Source organism: Gavialis gangeticus, unplaced genomic scaffold (assembly GCF_001723915.1).
Source record: "Gavialis gangeticus isolate Ggan-Ray unplaced genomic scaffold, GavGan_comp1, whole genome shotgun sequence".
Classification (NCBI taxonomy): Eukaryota; Metazoa; Chordata; order Crocodylia; family Gavialidae; genus Gavialis; species Gavialis gangeticus.
In genome coordinates, this window is record NW_017729025.1 from 116,787,760 (window position 1) to 116,802,181 (window position 14,422).

Below are 14,422 nucleotides of genomic sequence, written 5' to 3' on the forward strand. Positions count from 1 at the left end.
TGATTTCCTGAGCACCAGCTAAACATTTCTTTCCCAAAGATCAGTAATGGGCCCTATAGGTAGGCGGGATTCTGTCTTCATTTAAGACAGCATTAATGTCCAGTCTCAGATGGTGCCACCATAGAAAGCAAAATTAAAAGCAGTGCTGTTTTTGCAAGGCTCTTTAGAAGAATCTTTATCTTCTGATCTACTGTAGTCTGCTCTTAATAGAAACATCAGAGGTCTTTTTGTACCACTGATTTGAATTCTTTCTGAGTGCAGTAGCATTTCTGAATGAAACTTGCTTTAATGTGAAAATTAGGGGCGTTTATACATGTGCTCTGGGAGTGTGTGTGTGTGTATGGCAGGGGGGATATGCTTTAATTAGAGCAGCTCTGAGAGCTACTCTAATTAAAGTGCCTGGAGTATCACATGCATCAGCATCCCCACGCTGAAAAATGGCAGTGGGGGCACTTTAACTAAAGTGCGTCAAATGAGCTTTAGTTAAAGCGCCCCCGCTGTCAGTTTTCAGTGTGGGGATGTAGATACACATGATGCTGGAGTCTGCTGAAGCGTGGTTATTACCATGTTCCAGCAGACTCGATTAATCGAGTCTGCTCTGATGCACTGTAATTGCAGTGTGTTGGAGCAGCCTTGCTGCATGTTTATAGGCACCCTAGGGGCTTGGATCACTCTACTGGTAGGTATGATGCTTAGACAAAGCTGATTCTCCATGACAGTTGATGCATTGAACCAGCCAATCTTACATAAACCTTCCTTACATTCATTTTAAATGCTTGTGTTTTTGTTGTGGATATCCTTTTACTTTGGTTGTATCTATTGCATTTCCATTGGCCACTGCATAGCAGCTGTTCCTAGTTACAGTATATGACTGAGCATCTTATTCCCATGATCTTGAAGGGAAATGAGTTGTGTCAAGTGCTTGGATGAAGCTTAAGCATGATTATGATGAAAAAAAGGATAATGTTTGTGCAATAAACTTCAGTAAGGCAGGAATTATCCTCTCATAACAAGACCCTTGCGTGAGGTACACAAGGGTTCTAAATGCTGACAGAGAGATTGTAAAGCATCTTGAGTTGATTGTAGGATAATAATGTCCATCTCTAAAGGACATGTGGTGATTTTTAAATGTCCAACTATTTTGATGCATGTATAACCCAGACTAAATTTAATAGCATAGTTTTGCTTCTCTCTCTCTCTCTCTCCCCCCTACATGTTGGAATTTGAATGGGAGACTGATGACATAGCTCTAAAATGAGTTAATGTTCAGATGTTGGAATTATGCAAAAGGCCAGCAGTATTTGACATGCTGATAAATAAAAGTAATGCTACAACAAATAATAACTTCAGCTGAGGTCATACAAGAGTTTATTCCGCTATTCTGTAAGCAATATGTTCCCTTAATATACATATTTGAGCATTCCATCTGTCAAAGCACACACTCCCTGTGATCACAATCTTTAAAATATATACATTTTCATTCCTGACAAAGAACAAGCAACCATTACTCAGTGTTAGCAAGTTTGACAAACAGCGCTCCAAATTTGGCCAACAGGTAGGTAATTAGTTAACAAGTACAAGAAGTGACAAATAATGAATACTTTCTAGTCCAGTTCCATACTGATATGATGCAGAGATGGGGCTGCTTGCAATAATGGACACTTTGCTTAGATCTGTGGAGATAGGTCAAATGCCAGTATTTTAGACTTTGCTTATTTGCTGTTAGTTGTTTCTGGAGGCATGGAGTATGGAGTCCTAACTTGTTTTTTCCATGTGTACCAATCCCTCCAGGATACTTGGATATAATGCATGTTGTTATTTTCATTTTAAAATAATTAGTTCACTGAAAGAAATAAAAGTTAGAGAGAAAAAAATTATTTTTTTTCTCTACTCTAGTAACTCTTAGTGTTTTCTTGCATGTGTCTGTTGGCTTGTACTTACAGTAAGAAATAGTGACTGTTACTGAATCCATATCCTGTTTTTTCAAAAAGGGAATATACTTTATAAACTTCTCTCTTTCTTGCTATGAAGATGCGTATTTCTACTGATGGTTCCCTGAGTCTTCATGCTATATTTTGTAACAGTCTCATGCTTGGTGAATAAAATGTGTGTAATGTTTATCGGCATTTCATAGTTCTTCAGACAATTCAAGAGCATTAGTTCAGCAGATTATCACTCTGATATTCCCTTAGCTCAAAAAAGAAAACGATCACAGGATGTATAGTAAAGCCTCCAAAATGATGGTCAACTTTCATCCCTTGTGTAGCTGCACTGACTCTTTAAATCCAATGTGAGATGTCAAAAGTCTCCTTCATTTGTTTTCTTTGACCTCCCCACCAACAGCTTTCTTACAGTTTGACTGTTTCTTTCCTAATTTTATATTTTCTCTTTCAAATGTCTCCACATCCCAGAACCTAGTGTAGGAGTGTAGCAAAGAGTAGACACGAGGGTAAATACCATGCTGGGAAAGCACCTTGACTGCTGGTGTGCTACTGCCCCGAGACCAGGGCTGCAGGTGACTGCAACAGGGTCTGTGGAGCTCTGGCTCAGCTTGTTGTCAGTGGTGGGTTCACTCGTTCCTCGGGACAGGTGGTGGGGAAGGGGCTCGGGCTGTGATGCCATAAGAAGGATAGGGTCCCTTGTAACTCCCCTGCTGCTTCCCTGCCATACTAGGTATTACCCCCCCTCCCCATCTTCCTTGCTCCTCCTTCCCTCCTGCCTGCCTTCCCTCCTTCAGGAGCACTGCACTACTTCTCTTCCCCTGCTTCCCTGCTGGACTGTTCCCTGCCCCACACTAAATGATAACCCTCACTGAAGGAGCTATTTCAAGTACATTTGTATATTACTTTATAATGTAGATGAGTAATATCCTCAGATACTGAGGATCATGGGGAAAACTTGTGTCTGTCTGTCTGTCTGTCTCTCTCTCTCTCTAAATAATCTATAAATTACCATATATATAAAATGTATATATGGTATATATGTAGATTTGCATCCCCCACACTTTTACACACGTATGTTTGTACATGTAGCCAACTTCTATGTATTTTTGAATTGGTGCAGATTTACTGAAGTTGTTGGGACAGCATTGATTTATACTGATCCATGTTGTTTAAACACCTTCTATATAATCTGAACTTAGTTCAACCAGTCTTTCACTGGTAGAACTCCACTGACTACAGTGGAATTGTTTCTAGTTTGCAGCAGTATCAGTGAAGTAAGAGCCAGCCCCAGAATTTGTGTACTGCTGTCCTGTATAACCAAGTATGTAAAACTACATGCAGTCAGTCCATCAGCAGTCAAACAGTATAGCAAATCTTCATTGTAAGAAAATGGTTTTACTTTCTGGTACAGTGAATCTCTTGAGATTTGAATTTTTACTGGGCAGTTTTGGAGGATGAGCTAGCCAGCAGACTGATACCAAATTAGGTGGACTGTCTCTGAAGCCAGTAGGAACACCTTTTTTCAGTCCTTGAAGTAGCTATTACCATGAAAGCTTGCCAAGTAAAAAAACCCACTTTGTCTTGGAACATATTGTGCTATTCTGTAACACAGTTTACATTTGATTGTTTTGTGTCTGATTGCCTTTTCCATAGCTGGGACATTGTCCTTTATTAAGAAACAAAATGCCGTGTAGTACTGTAGGCGATTAGTTCTGCAGCTATGAGGGATTATGAAGAATCGTTGCAGAAAGCATTGCATAATGCAAAATCATTATGGCAGCTTTTCTTGTACTTGGCCCTTTAAGCTTCTTCGATAAGCCCTTCTGAATATATATTTTATTCTATCACCCTATTATTGTATATGGTTCTTCCCCACCTCCTGCTTTGAAACCATAGCTGCCTCTCTGTTGCTTATCTGAAGAAGAGAGGGAAGAAATCCACTTTAATGACTTCTTTTTGTGCTTTGACAGCAGATGGCAATTATGAAACATTTAACTTCGTAAGTGCGACTTCATTGACAATACTTGTCCTAGTGCTTGCGCTGCTTGCAAAGTGCCAGCAGAAGCAGCAAGGAGATCCTTGCTATTGACAGTACTTTTATTGAGTACCAACCCCCCCTCCTAAAATAGTCTCTTTAGATTTGTCCCATGATTGTTCATGTGAGCATTTAAAGCTGTACATCAAAGTTGTGTTCTCCCTTTAGAGAAATGAGTTCCCTCAGCCCTTGTTATATTTTTGGCAAAGGGTTCGAACCTTCATGAAACCATTCTCTACTACTTTTTGCTTTTATTTTGTATACCTGTGTGTCTGCCTGCCTGTGTTCCTTCATTTTTGTCTTTGCTTTTCTCTGCTTCTGTTTTATGCCTTTCAGTAGACTCCATAATTCAAGCTATATTATAATGCTAAATTACAACATGGGTAATTTACTGTTTGTCTGAACAGTGAGACCCTGGCAGTTTATTAGGAGCTAACTGCTTGTGTTTTTTCCCTCTTCCCCATACATATTTTTGCACAGAGTCTTAGTCAGTATTTTATCATAAAGGCAAGTCCCAGTCCAAGGGCTTTCAGTTTCTCTGTTTTGTGTTTAGCATAGCCCACTATACTGTTTCAGTGGGAGAAAATGTTACTGCTACATTACATAAGACTAGTGTAGTGTTCCTTTGCAGCAAGTTGAAGGTTTCTCAGAATACAAAGTGGTGCAGAGATCTCTGTGTTAATGACAATCATTCCAGGCCCTGGGATTTTTTTTTTCCTATGTCAGTGGTACACAAGTGTCTTGTGACAGAAGAGGCATGCCAGTGACAGAAAGGGGTAAGGAGAATGGATGAGCACCTTTTTGAAAAATTGATTTTATCATTTTAGTATCCTTGCTTTATTCTGAGCTAGCACTCAGAATCTAATAGCCATATGTGAGAAGACATATCACTGTGAAAGAGATGTAGTGTTATGGCCTAGGTGGGAATTCCATTTTAGTTGTTGTGGCATTTATACCATTTACGGAAATTTGTATATTATTTTCCTCTCCATTCTACATTTTTTTTTAGAAAACTACAGTGCTGTATGTGTTCTGGGGATAAAGAGAAGACTTCCGTTTCTAGGCTGTCAGTTGGGTACTTTCTGCAGGGAACAAATTGGTCTTTACTTCTAACTATTGATGGAAATACCATCCAAATAATAATGTTATTAGCAAGACTGCTATCTTGCAACTCTTCTATTGTCACAAATGTCCAAGGGTTCTGCTTGATTATGCCAGGTTTTGAGAGACCTAGTCTATCTAGCGATTTTTATTTCCTTGTAAAGCTAAAAAATTATAGCTCTAAAAATAGAAGTCAATAAATTGATTGAGCACAGACATTTCCTAGAGACATTTAAAAATAGACATTTTGAAATAAAATTTATGTAAAGTATACCCAAGTTTGCTTAATTACCTGGTGTACTTTCATTTTAGTACTTTTCTTTTCTCCCTAATCTCTACCTCCCCACTCAGCCCCATTGCTGCTGGCATGTAGAGCTCATCATTTCTAGATTTTCTATACAAATCTAGCCAAGAAAAAAACATGTTGGTAGACAGGTGTGAGGATGCTTTTACTGTAGCTATATCTGTCCTGTGAATAAAAAGAGAACTTCTGTCTCCAGGGATACAAGCATTTAAACTGTTTTCACATAAATAGCATTGTTTAATTTTTGAATGCACTGGATATGTAATACCTATCTGTCTTTCCATCTTAAAATAAAGTAGAAACCTACTGACTACACTCTGGGCATATCTACACATGTTTTTATGTGTGCCCAGACTTAATGCTCATTAGCCTAATGAGCATTAAAGCAATTTAGGTGCATGTCCACATGTGAACTTGCTAATGTGCCTTAACGCAGGTGTGGGGACTGACTTGGGACTAAAGTTAGTGTGTCTACATGTTTGTTAAAGTGATTTAACTATTCACACATAAATATCTGATTTATGCAGGTATCAAATTTAGGTTTAACTAGCCATAAATTGTTATTTTTAAGGTGCATTAAGGGCGTGTATGTATAGACTAAATCAGGTTAATATGCATTAAATGTGCACATGTTGACACACCCTGTATAAACTACTTTAGATTTGCAACCTTACATGTGTTTAATTCAGACTTGTTAATAAGCTTTAGAACAGAAAATGGGAAATGGTGGTAGCAGCAGTGCACTGACTAAAGAATGGAATTTTTCCTATTTTAAATGCAGCTACTTTGAATTGGAAAGCAGTGGCCTGAGGGATGAGATCAGATATCACTACAGATTTAATGGGAAGTCACGGACAGAGGTGTTCCCATACCGGATGGCAGATGGACAGTGGCACAAGATTGCACTCTCACTTAGTGCATCCCACCTCCTGCTTCATGTGGATTGCAACAGGTAAGAAAAAAACAAGATTCTAGAAAAGAAGAAAAATGTTGGTAGAAGTTTGAAAGTGACCAAATGCAACCCTTACTCCTTCTTAGAGTAAGAAAGAAAACAAAGCTTTAAAATGAAACAGTACACTCTGATTAAGAACCAATCTACAAAAGGTTGATTGCTGATTGGGGAGTATTAAATATACCTTGGTGTACTGTAGATGCTGCGGGATGTTATATTCACCTATGATTATGTTTGTGTGATATATTGTTGGGCAGTCTGTTCTGTCTGTAAAGTGTGTCACTTAGCCTGCCCTGAAACTTGTTGCTTTGATCCTTTCTTTTAAAAACTCTGAGGTGGGAGAGATTGCAGATTGCCAGCATTAAATAAAACAAAACAAAAACTACTAATTCAAGACCTGCGTACACATGGAATTTGATCATGCAGTATACTGAATCTCTCAGTTCTCATTTCAGTCTGTGGAGAGCTGGGAAGCTAAGCACAACACAGGATCTGACCCTTGAAAAGGATTCTGAGTGAAAGAAAAACTATTAGAGCCCATCCTGCTTACATGCAGTAGGCATCAAGGCACACTTTGACTTTACTGGGGCAGAATCAACCTCTGACAGCATTTTTTTTTTTTTGTTTTCTTTTACTGTTGTGGCACTTATGTAGTATAGGGCAATATATAGATCTATTGTTTCCTTTACGTTTTTCATTTCATTTGAGGAATGAGAACTTCATTATGGGGTATTGGCAGAATTGTAAAACGTCATTTTTTCCAAAAGGATATTAGAGGAATTTAATGAAAATTGTTAAATTCAGGAAGTGAAAAAACATTCACTAAGGCAAAACTGGCCCGAAATTTTGGACGTCAGAAAACACAGGGTACTTAGAATAGTTTAGGGTAAGATCTGGATAGGCACTATACACACTTAAAAGCCTACATTTTAGGCACTTAAATGAAAAAAATAATTTAGGAATCTCTCTACTCAACAATCCCAAATCCTAGAGGCACTTAATTCATTTAATATGTAGGTTCTGGCCTGACGGGTTACCTAGGCCCCTGAAATTAGACTCCCACACAAGTGCAAGAGCATCCTTGTCGGAGGAGCTAGATGCCTAACTCCTTTCTGAGCTCCATTGTGATCCAGATGTGAGGCAGTGGTGCTTAAGCTCTAACAAGTTTCTAGAGAGGCCTGATCTCTTTGGTGTTCTTGGAGCTCATTCAACACATACCAGCAGGACAAAGTGAGGTAGCTACGCTCACTTTCATGGAAAAACATGGGAGAGGAAAACTGAGAAGGTGGTATTGTTACTGCCCACATTTTCTGTAGTAGCTTAGTAGTTAGAGCAATTACCCAGTGCCAGGAATCTTAATGGTAAACTCTGATTGGCCAGCTAGGTTAGATTAGTCAGGTTACAACTATGCATTATCTGATTGGCTAGGGAATAGTAGCAGGTCCAATACTTAAGCCAACCTGTGGGAGCCGAACACAGACTACTCAGCTTTTGCAGTACTGAGTGTGGCTGATGCCTCGCCTCCTTGTTCCTGACCTCCAACTCCTGGCTTCAGACTTTTGGGTCATTCATGACATCTAAGTCTGGAGTCAAACTCACCTCTTTCAATCTCAGCTGGACCTCAGTGTCAACACATCTCAACCAAGAAGAGGAAGGTCTAGAGTCTGGGACCTCTTCAGTCTCAGAAGATTCAAACTCACATGTGTTGCTTCTTAGAGAGTGCCCTGACCACCACAGTCATCTCTTTTGTTGAAAAGTGCTCACTGTTTGGAAAGAGGTATAAGAACCAGGGGAATAAAAAGAGAGGAAACAAGAAGGAGCATATTTCTGTAAACGGGGGTTATGATACTCAGCTGGAAGGAGATATGGTATGTGCTTTCTAGGTCCTGCTCTCCTCAGGTAAGGAGAGCCTTAATATGGACCCGAAGTGGATGGAGGCACATAATGTGGTGAGAGTTCAGTGCTTACTGTTTTGTATTGGCTAGCTCTAGGTATTCTGCGCTCTTTGAATTTCCTTTGGAGGCATGTAGCTTTTCCTCCTTCACAGTATGGGACACCTAGGTCTCCAACTCTGTGTCCTTGGTTTACCCTGCAGGTATTAGGCAGTTAATTTTTGTGTGTCAGTGTCAAAATTGGAGGTGTCTGCAATATTTCTCTTGCTCTTGCTTTTAATCTCATTCTAACAGTCAAATAGGAATTATAACATATTTTTATTTTAATCTTCCTGGTTTTTTTTGCTGATTTGTGGTAACCATGGAAATAGACACTGCTGATAAGCAAATAACATACATTTCTATTTCCCGAGTTTCATGAAGACTTTTGGAACTAGAGACTTATTAGCCCCTGTGGTGATTTGTTTATTCTCTGACATAAGGAATAGCAAGTGGTAGTAGGAAGACACTTGGGGAAGACTTCCCCTGGCCCTTGTACATGGATTGAGGGGAAGAGGATATAAGGGGTATCCCTCTAGGCATACAACCTGTCCCAGTAGGGGCAGAGAGGAACTGGGAATTGTGGCCAGGGCTTTACCCTTTCTAAATTAGCAGGCATAGCTGAAAAGATAGACAGGAGGGAAGGCTAGAAAATGATGTAGCTTAGAAACACCCAATAGCAGGTATCGGTAGAAAGGATTATGTTTTTTAGAGCATCCCCTGGGGTTGTGCAGCCCAGGGCTGCTTGCAGCATAGCATAGTACTTATATATACTCCTGTACTTAGTTTATCTCCAATGGAAAGTAATGGGAGTAACTTTTAAAGCATGACTTGAGGGCAGATCATTGTAGGGGTTTAAATGAAAAAAAATCAGAAGATTTTAAGTCCCTGACTCAGCTGCAGCATGTCAATTCAGTTAATTAGAGTTTTCTCCAAGTGTTGGCAAGTACAGTTTGCTTTATATATTAACCTCCTACACCTTTGCATTCAAAGAAAGAATCATCATCTTTCTTATTGCACCAGTGTCTCCTGCTGACACTTCAGTAAATTTCATAAAGATGTGAAAGTGATCTGTTGTGCCTAAAGAAAGGGCATGTCAGAAAAGGGTACTGTCAAGAACTGCCAAATAATCTGAGCCCTCCTAATCTTCAGTGGGAGGAAAACTGCAGTTGAAAGTACACACAGAATCCTATATTAGGGAGGGTGGATTTTACATATAATTTTCACCGTTTTAGGATAGCTTAGTGTCACAGGCTTTCAGCTGAGTTCAGAATGCTTAATGAGAAGCAGTGCCTCTACAGACTTAATTGAACAAATTAAGTCACAGGAGAAGAGAAAGCTATTTTAGTCAATAGATTCGTGCGTTCTGCTTCCTCTGGATTTTTGTGCTGCTCTCCCTGCTTCAGTCATTCAGTTCTGCCTAACAACACACTCAAGATGTATATTAAATGAAATATATTCCAGTCAAGAGAGCCAAAATTAACTATTCTGATCAATTCATAACCTAATTTTCAATGGGCCTGCAACACTTGATCCATTTTGTGTGTGCAATTTTGTACAAGCATCCCCCATTACCCTCCTATACATGCTCTTTTGGTGCACTGACAGCTTTGCACACCTTGAAAATCCACACGGAGGGCTGATAGTATTTAAATGTACAAATGTATCATTGTTTGAACATGCAGATGTTAAACATCTCGCTTGTTCATGTAGGTGTTAGTTCATTAAAAGTACATGAGAAGAGCTCTGTACAATTGTGTATTATGAGTTCATGTGCAGTCAGGGTCTGAAAATCAGCTTCCTAATTTGCTCCAAGATTTGGCTGCATATCCACAGTTAGTTCCTGGGAAAGCTAGAGAAGGGACCAGAAAGTAACAGCCTCCAATCCATGTTTATGTCTTCTACAACTCTTTCATCCTCACACTGACTCATAGCATCAGGAAGGATGTGGAGAAGCTTGAGAGAGTCCAGAGGAGAGCCACTCGTATGATCCAAGGCTTGGAGGGAAGGCTGTACAGGGAGAGGCTGAAGGACTTGGGACTCTTCAGTCTGGAGAAGAGACTTGGTGGGGACTTGGTGGCAGCCTACAATTACATGAGGGGTATATCAGGACCTGGGAGAACAGCTGTTCACCAGAGCTCCCCAAGGGATAACAAGGTCTAATGGCCGTGAACTCCAGGAAAGCTGATTTAGATTAGACATAAGAAAAAAGTTCTTTATGGTGCAGGTGTCCAGAGTCTGGAGCAAACTTTCCCCAGAGGTGGTACAAGCACCTACTCTGAACTCTTTCAAAAAATAGGTGGAGGGTACTTGAAAATTAGTGAAGGCTTTCCTTCCTTTTAAGAGTCTTCTTAAACATGTTATAGTTTGATTCCACTAATGAGGTGAATATAGCACGGTGGGTAAGGCTAACACATTAAAAGAGATACAGCTTCCCAAATGTGTCATTTGAACAGCTGATCTTCCCATATTCTAATTGCTCTTTTTGATGCTCTTTTGAGACTGGGGATCAGAAGCTGGGTGGAGCTTTACGGTGGAGTTCTGAGGTGCTGTGACAGGTAGAGACACTGAATGAAAGAAAGGTACCTGCTGATATGCCTTTAACATTTTAATAAAGTTTTAAAAATGTTTTAAAAGATGAAAAAGCTGCATAAATTATAAATATATAACCAGTGCAAAAAGTGTAAGCTTCTTAAAGCATTACCCCTTTTCCACATTCTTCATTGCTAATATTGTGTACATAGTGGCATGAAAATGACATTTTTACTAGTGAGGCAAGGATTTTTGTTGGTGACATAGATGTGCTTTTGGGCACTACTGTACCCTTCCTCACTTTTCAGTATTTTTATTGCAGTAAATTCTGACAGAGCCTTTTGATCTCTCTCTCCACATCATACCACTTATTCTGAGGCATTTGCTTGATTAGCAGTATATTGCCTCCAGGTTATGGTATTCATTTGTGTTTCAATTGTAGGTATGCCATATCTTGATTTTTCAAAACTGTTTTCTGCCTGCTTGGTATTTCTGAAATCTTTTTAGTTATATAATCTGCATAATTAATTTAAGGAGTTAGGGAAATGATTAATTGCAAGGACTCATTCTTTCCCTCCTCCTCCGTTGGAGACCAGCCTTGACTATGGAGTTTCTAAAGTCGTTCCCAGAGGATCCCCAGTGGGCCTTCAGTGGCAAAGGATTGGTAGATATAGTGAAACACAATTCCACTAGGACCTCTTTTATCTTTTAACATCCTGCAGTAGATTATGGCCAGAGGCACAAGAGTTGTGACACAGTTGCACTATTAGAAAGCTCTCCACTTGCATTCTGTTGGGTATTTATGGCTAGTTTACCTTGGTGGGGCAAAGGGGTTGTAGCCTGGACTGTACTGTCCAGTGCCACATTAAATTGCACTTGTACAGGCGTTCCCCTTAACATGAGCAAGCTTACTAACTACAATTTATCTGGGTGCCCTGTCCACCACCTCAAAACCAATAAAAGGAAAAACATTATATTTGAGAGAGAAAAAGAGAAGGAAAAAGGGTCTGATGGAAAAAAGAATTAGAATGAGCCTGACGTATTATCTTTCTTCAAAGTTGCGGCTTTGGAGTGGCTAGAAATTGTATTAAGAGATATTTACTGATAATTTATATAAATAGAGTAATATAAATTACAAACTGTGAACAATGTAACCAGCCCATCCAGGAAGGCAAAATAGGTCTGTTCACCAGTCCCATAATTGTACAAGTTCACACTTGCCTGAATTATATTCCTTTCCTTGAGGATTTCTGTCAGCAGCCACAATGGAGAGGAGACAGTGTACTGGGAAATTTAATGCTTTCTTGTTTTAAAAAAATGCCAGAGTGCATTTTTATTAGAAATACAACCTGGGGTTTTGAGGGGTATTCTTGGTTGCTGACTTTAATTTTGTAGGAGAGCAGGAGAACAGAAGAAAATATATCTTGAGCTGACTAAGAAGCGAGTTCCATTGATAAAGTGTTGGCTGGTTTTTTATGCTTCTCTTACTGGAGCAGAGAATCAGGGAATAAAATATGCATGAGCAATGAGAAAATTTTAATTGGAAAAAAAACCCCATCATCTACATATAGGAATCCAAATGCTCTGGGTTCTTTAAAGTAAGATCTTTAGTATACTGGCTGTCATTAAGACCATCTACTTTTCTGGAAAAAAATCTTTTTTACTTATATATTTTACATTTTTTACTTTTATATTTTACATTTTTAACTAATATTTTAATAAGGGTATGGGATTTGTTTAAAAGATCAGATCCATTGCCTGCTGTAGAAAATTATGTTTTAGAGGAATGTGGGGTGGGGTGTCTTGTCCTTGAAGACTCTCCCCAGATGTGCGATAGGAGCTGTTTAGGAGGAGGTTACTGGAGTAGAATGCTTCATATTGTGCAGACTGGTCATACTTGATTTCTGGCCTACAGTATTTGTAGTGGAAAGCCATATTTTTTCCCACAGCCACTGAATGTCCCTTGAATGTGTCATGAAGACTCTAAACTTCAGAATAAAAAATATCTCCAGATAACATATCATGTCAGTTGCTGTTGCATCTGTGAAATTATAGTAATTGTAGTCAGGCAACAGGAGGATGTTCAGATTGCATCCAATGCAGCTCCATTACCTTGAGAGTGATTTTTATTTTTTAACCTATACATACACAGCACTGGCTAACACCTTGATAAAGAAAGAATGAACATATGGTTAAGACAGAAAAGTGGAAGACTGTAAATCTTAGTTCTGTCCTTGTTTCTGCCAGAGTCTTGCTGTGTGATTCTGGGCAATAAGTTAATTGCTTTGTTTTTCAGTGTTCCTTTCAAAAATAAGGTCTATAATATTTGCTTCACAAATGGGATGGGAAGAGCAGGAATCTATTGAGATGCTGGGGTATTGTACTTCAGAGTAAACATTACAGGAAAACCATAAAATAATCCATAAATAGCTGCTTTTTCCCAGCAAATATTGGCAGCCCCTATTATTCTTTTTAAAGTAGGTAACTGAATAGGGACATCAAGGAAACTGAATCTGCTTCCTCATAGAAATTGGCTAGCATACATAAGTCACTGGGATGGAGAGGAAAGATATTTCCCATCTCTCTGGGTGTCAGAGTGCAGCAGAATTTTGGACCAATTGCTTTCTGAGATTGAGGCTGTTCCCATTGAAGTGAGTTGGAAAGTTGTCATCAGTGGGAACAAGAGTAGGCCTTAAAACTTTTAATAAATCTTAAATAAAAACTTGGCTCTTTGTAGACCTACTTGTAGGAAAAAGGGTCTGAAGAGTTCCAGAGTTTGGTAGCTTCAGAGCCTAACTTTTGCTGAATAAAGATTTAGCAATTTATTTTTAGACTTAGAGATTTTCTGCGCTTTTCAGGGAATTGAAAACATTGATAGACAAGATTCATGACTTCAGTAGGATAGGAATAATATTGTGTTATGCTTTAGTATAACTTCATGTATTCATCCTGTTTGTATGCCACTGGTATGCCAGAGAGAAGATGCACAGTGGTAGAGGAAGTAACCTTAAATCAAGAGTGGCAAGTCTCACATGAGTTATTCAGTCATTTCCTAAAGTGTGGAAGTAGATGTATTACCCCATTCTCAATATTATGAATTCACTTTTTACATTGTTGCAATAGGTATTTAGATGTAGTTATAGCAAAAAACTAACCCTTATAGCAGAGGTGTTTAGTTAGTTCAGGATTTTAGTGCAAATTTAACATAGATGGTGAAATATAGTGGTTGTGGGAATTTTTTGCGGGAAATCTGCTGTTTCCTGTTTCCATTTTCCATTCATTTGTGTGAAGAGCTAAGGGCATCTGTGAGATAGGAAGGAGTTTGGGAAACTTTGATCATCAATGCAGACCACAGAAAAGCTTAGTTTTTTATTTTAAGATTGTAAGACCAATTATCTCAGAAAAGGCAGAAATATGAATGTGGGTCCAGAAAAAGGGGGGTTTTGTAGATGGGCAGAAGGCAGGGCAGGGTGACACACAATAACTTGTATAGAGAGGCATAAGCTTCCATAGGCAAAAGTCTACTTCCTTGTCAGATGGTAGTAGGCTGTTGCCACCAGACTTTGCCTCAGCGTGACTTCAGGCTGACATAGTTTCATAGTTTCTAGGGTCGGAAGGGACCTG

At 39.1% G+C, this 14,422-nt stretch overlaps 1 protein-coding gene across 1 annotated transcript in view; it reads left to right on the forward strand.

The window, feature by feature from the left end:
* The window catches only part of NELL1 (neural EGFL like 1), a 665,093-nt gene that overhangs the window by 68,262 nt on the left and 582,409 nt on the right, over positions 1 to 14,422 (forward strand). The window contains exon 4 of the mRNA XM_019519959.1: positions 6,165 to 6,335. Within this exon, the coding sequence (XP_019375504.1) occupies positions 6,165 to 6,335 (171 nt within the window). The remainder of the gene's footprint in view (positions 1 to 6,164; positions 6,336 to 14,422) is intronic.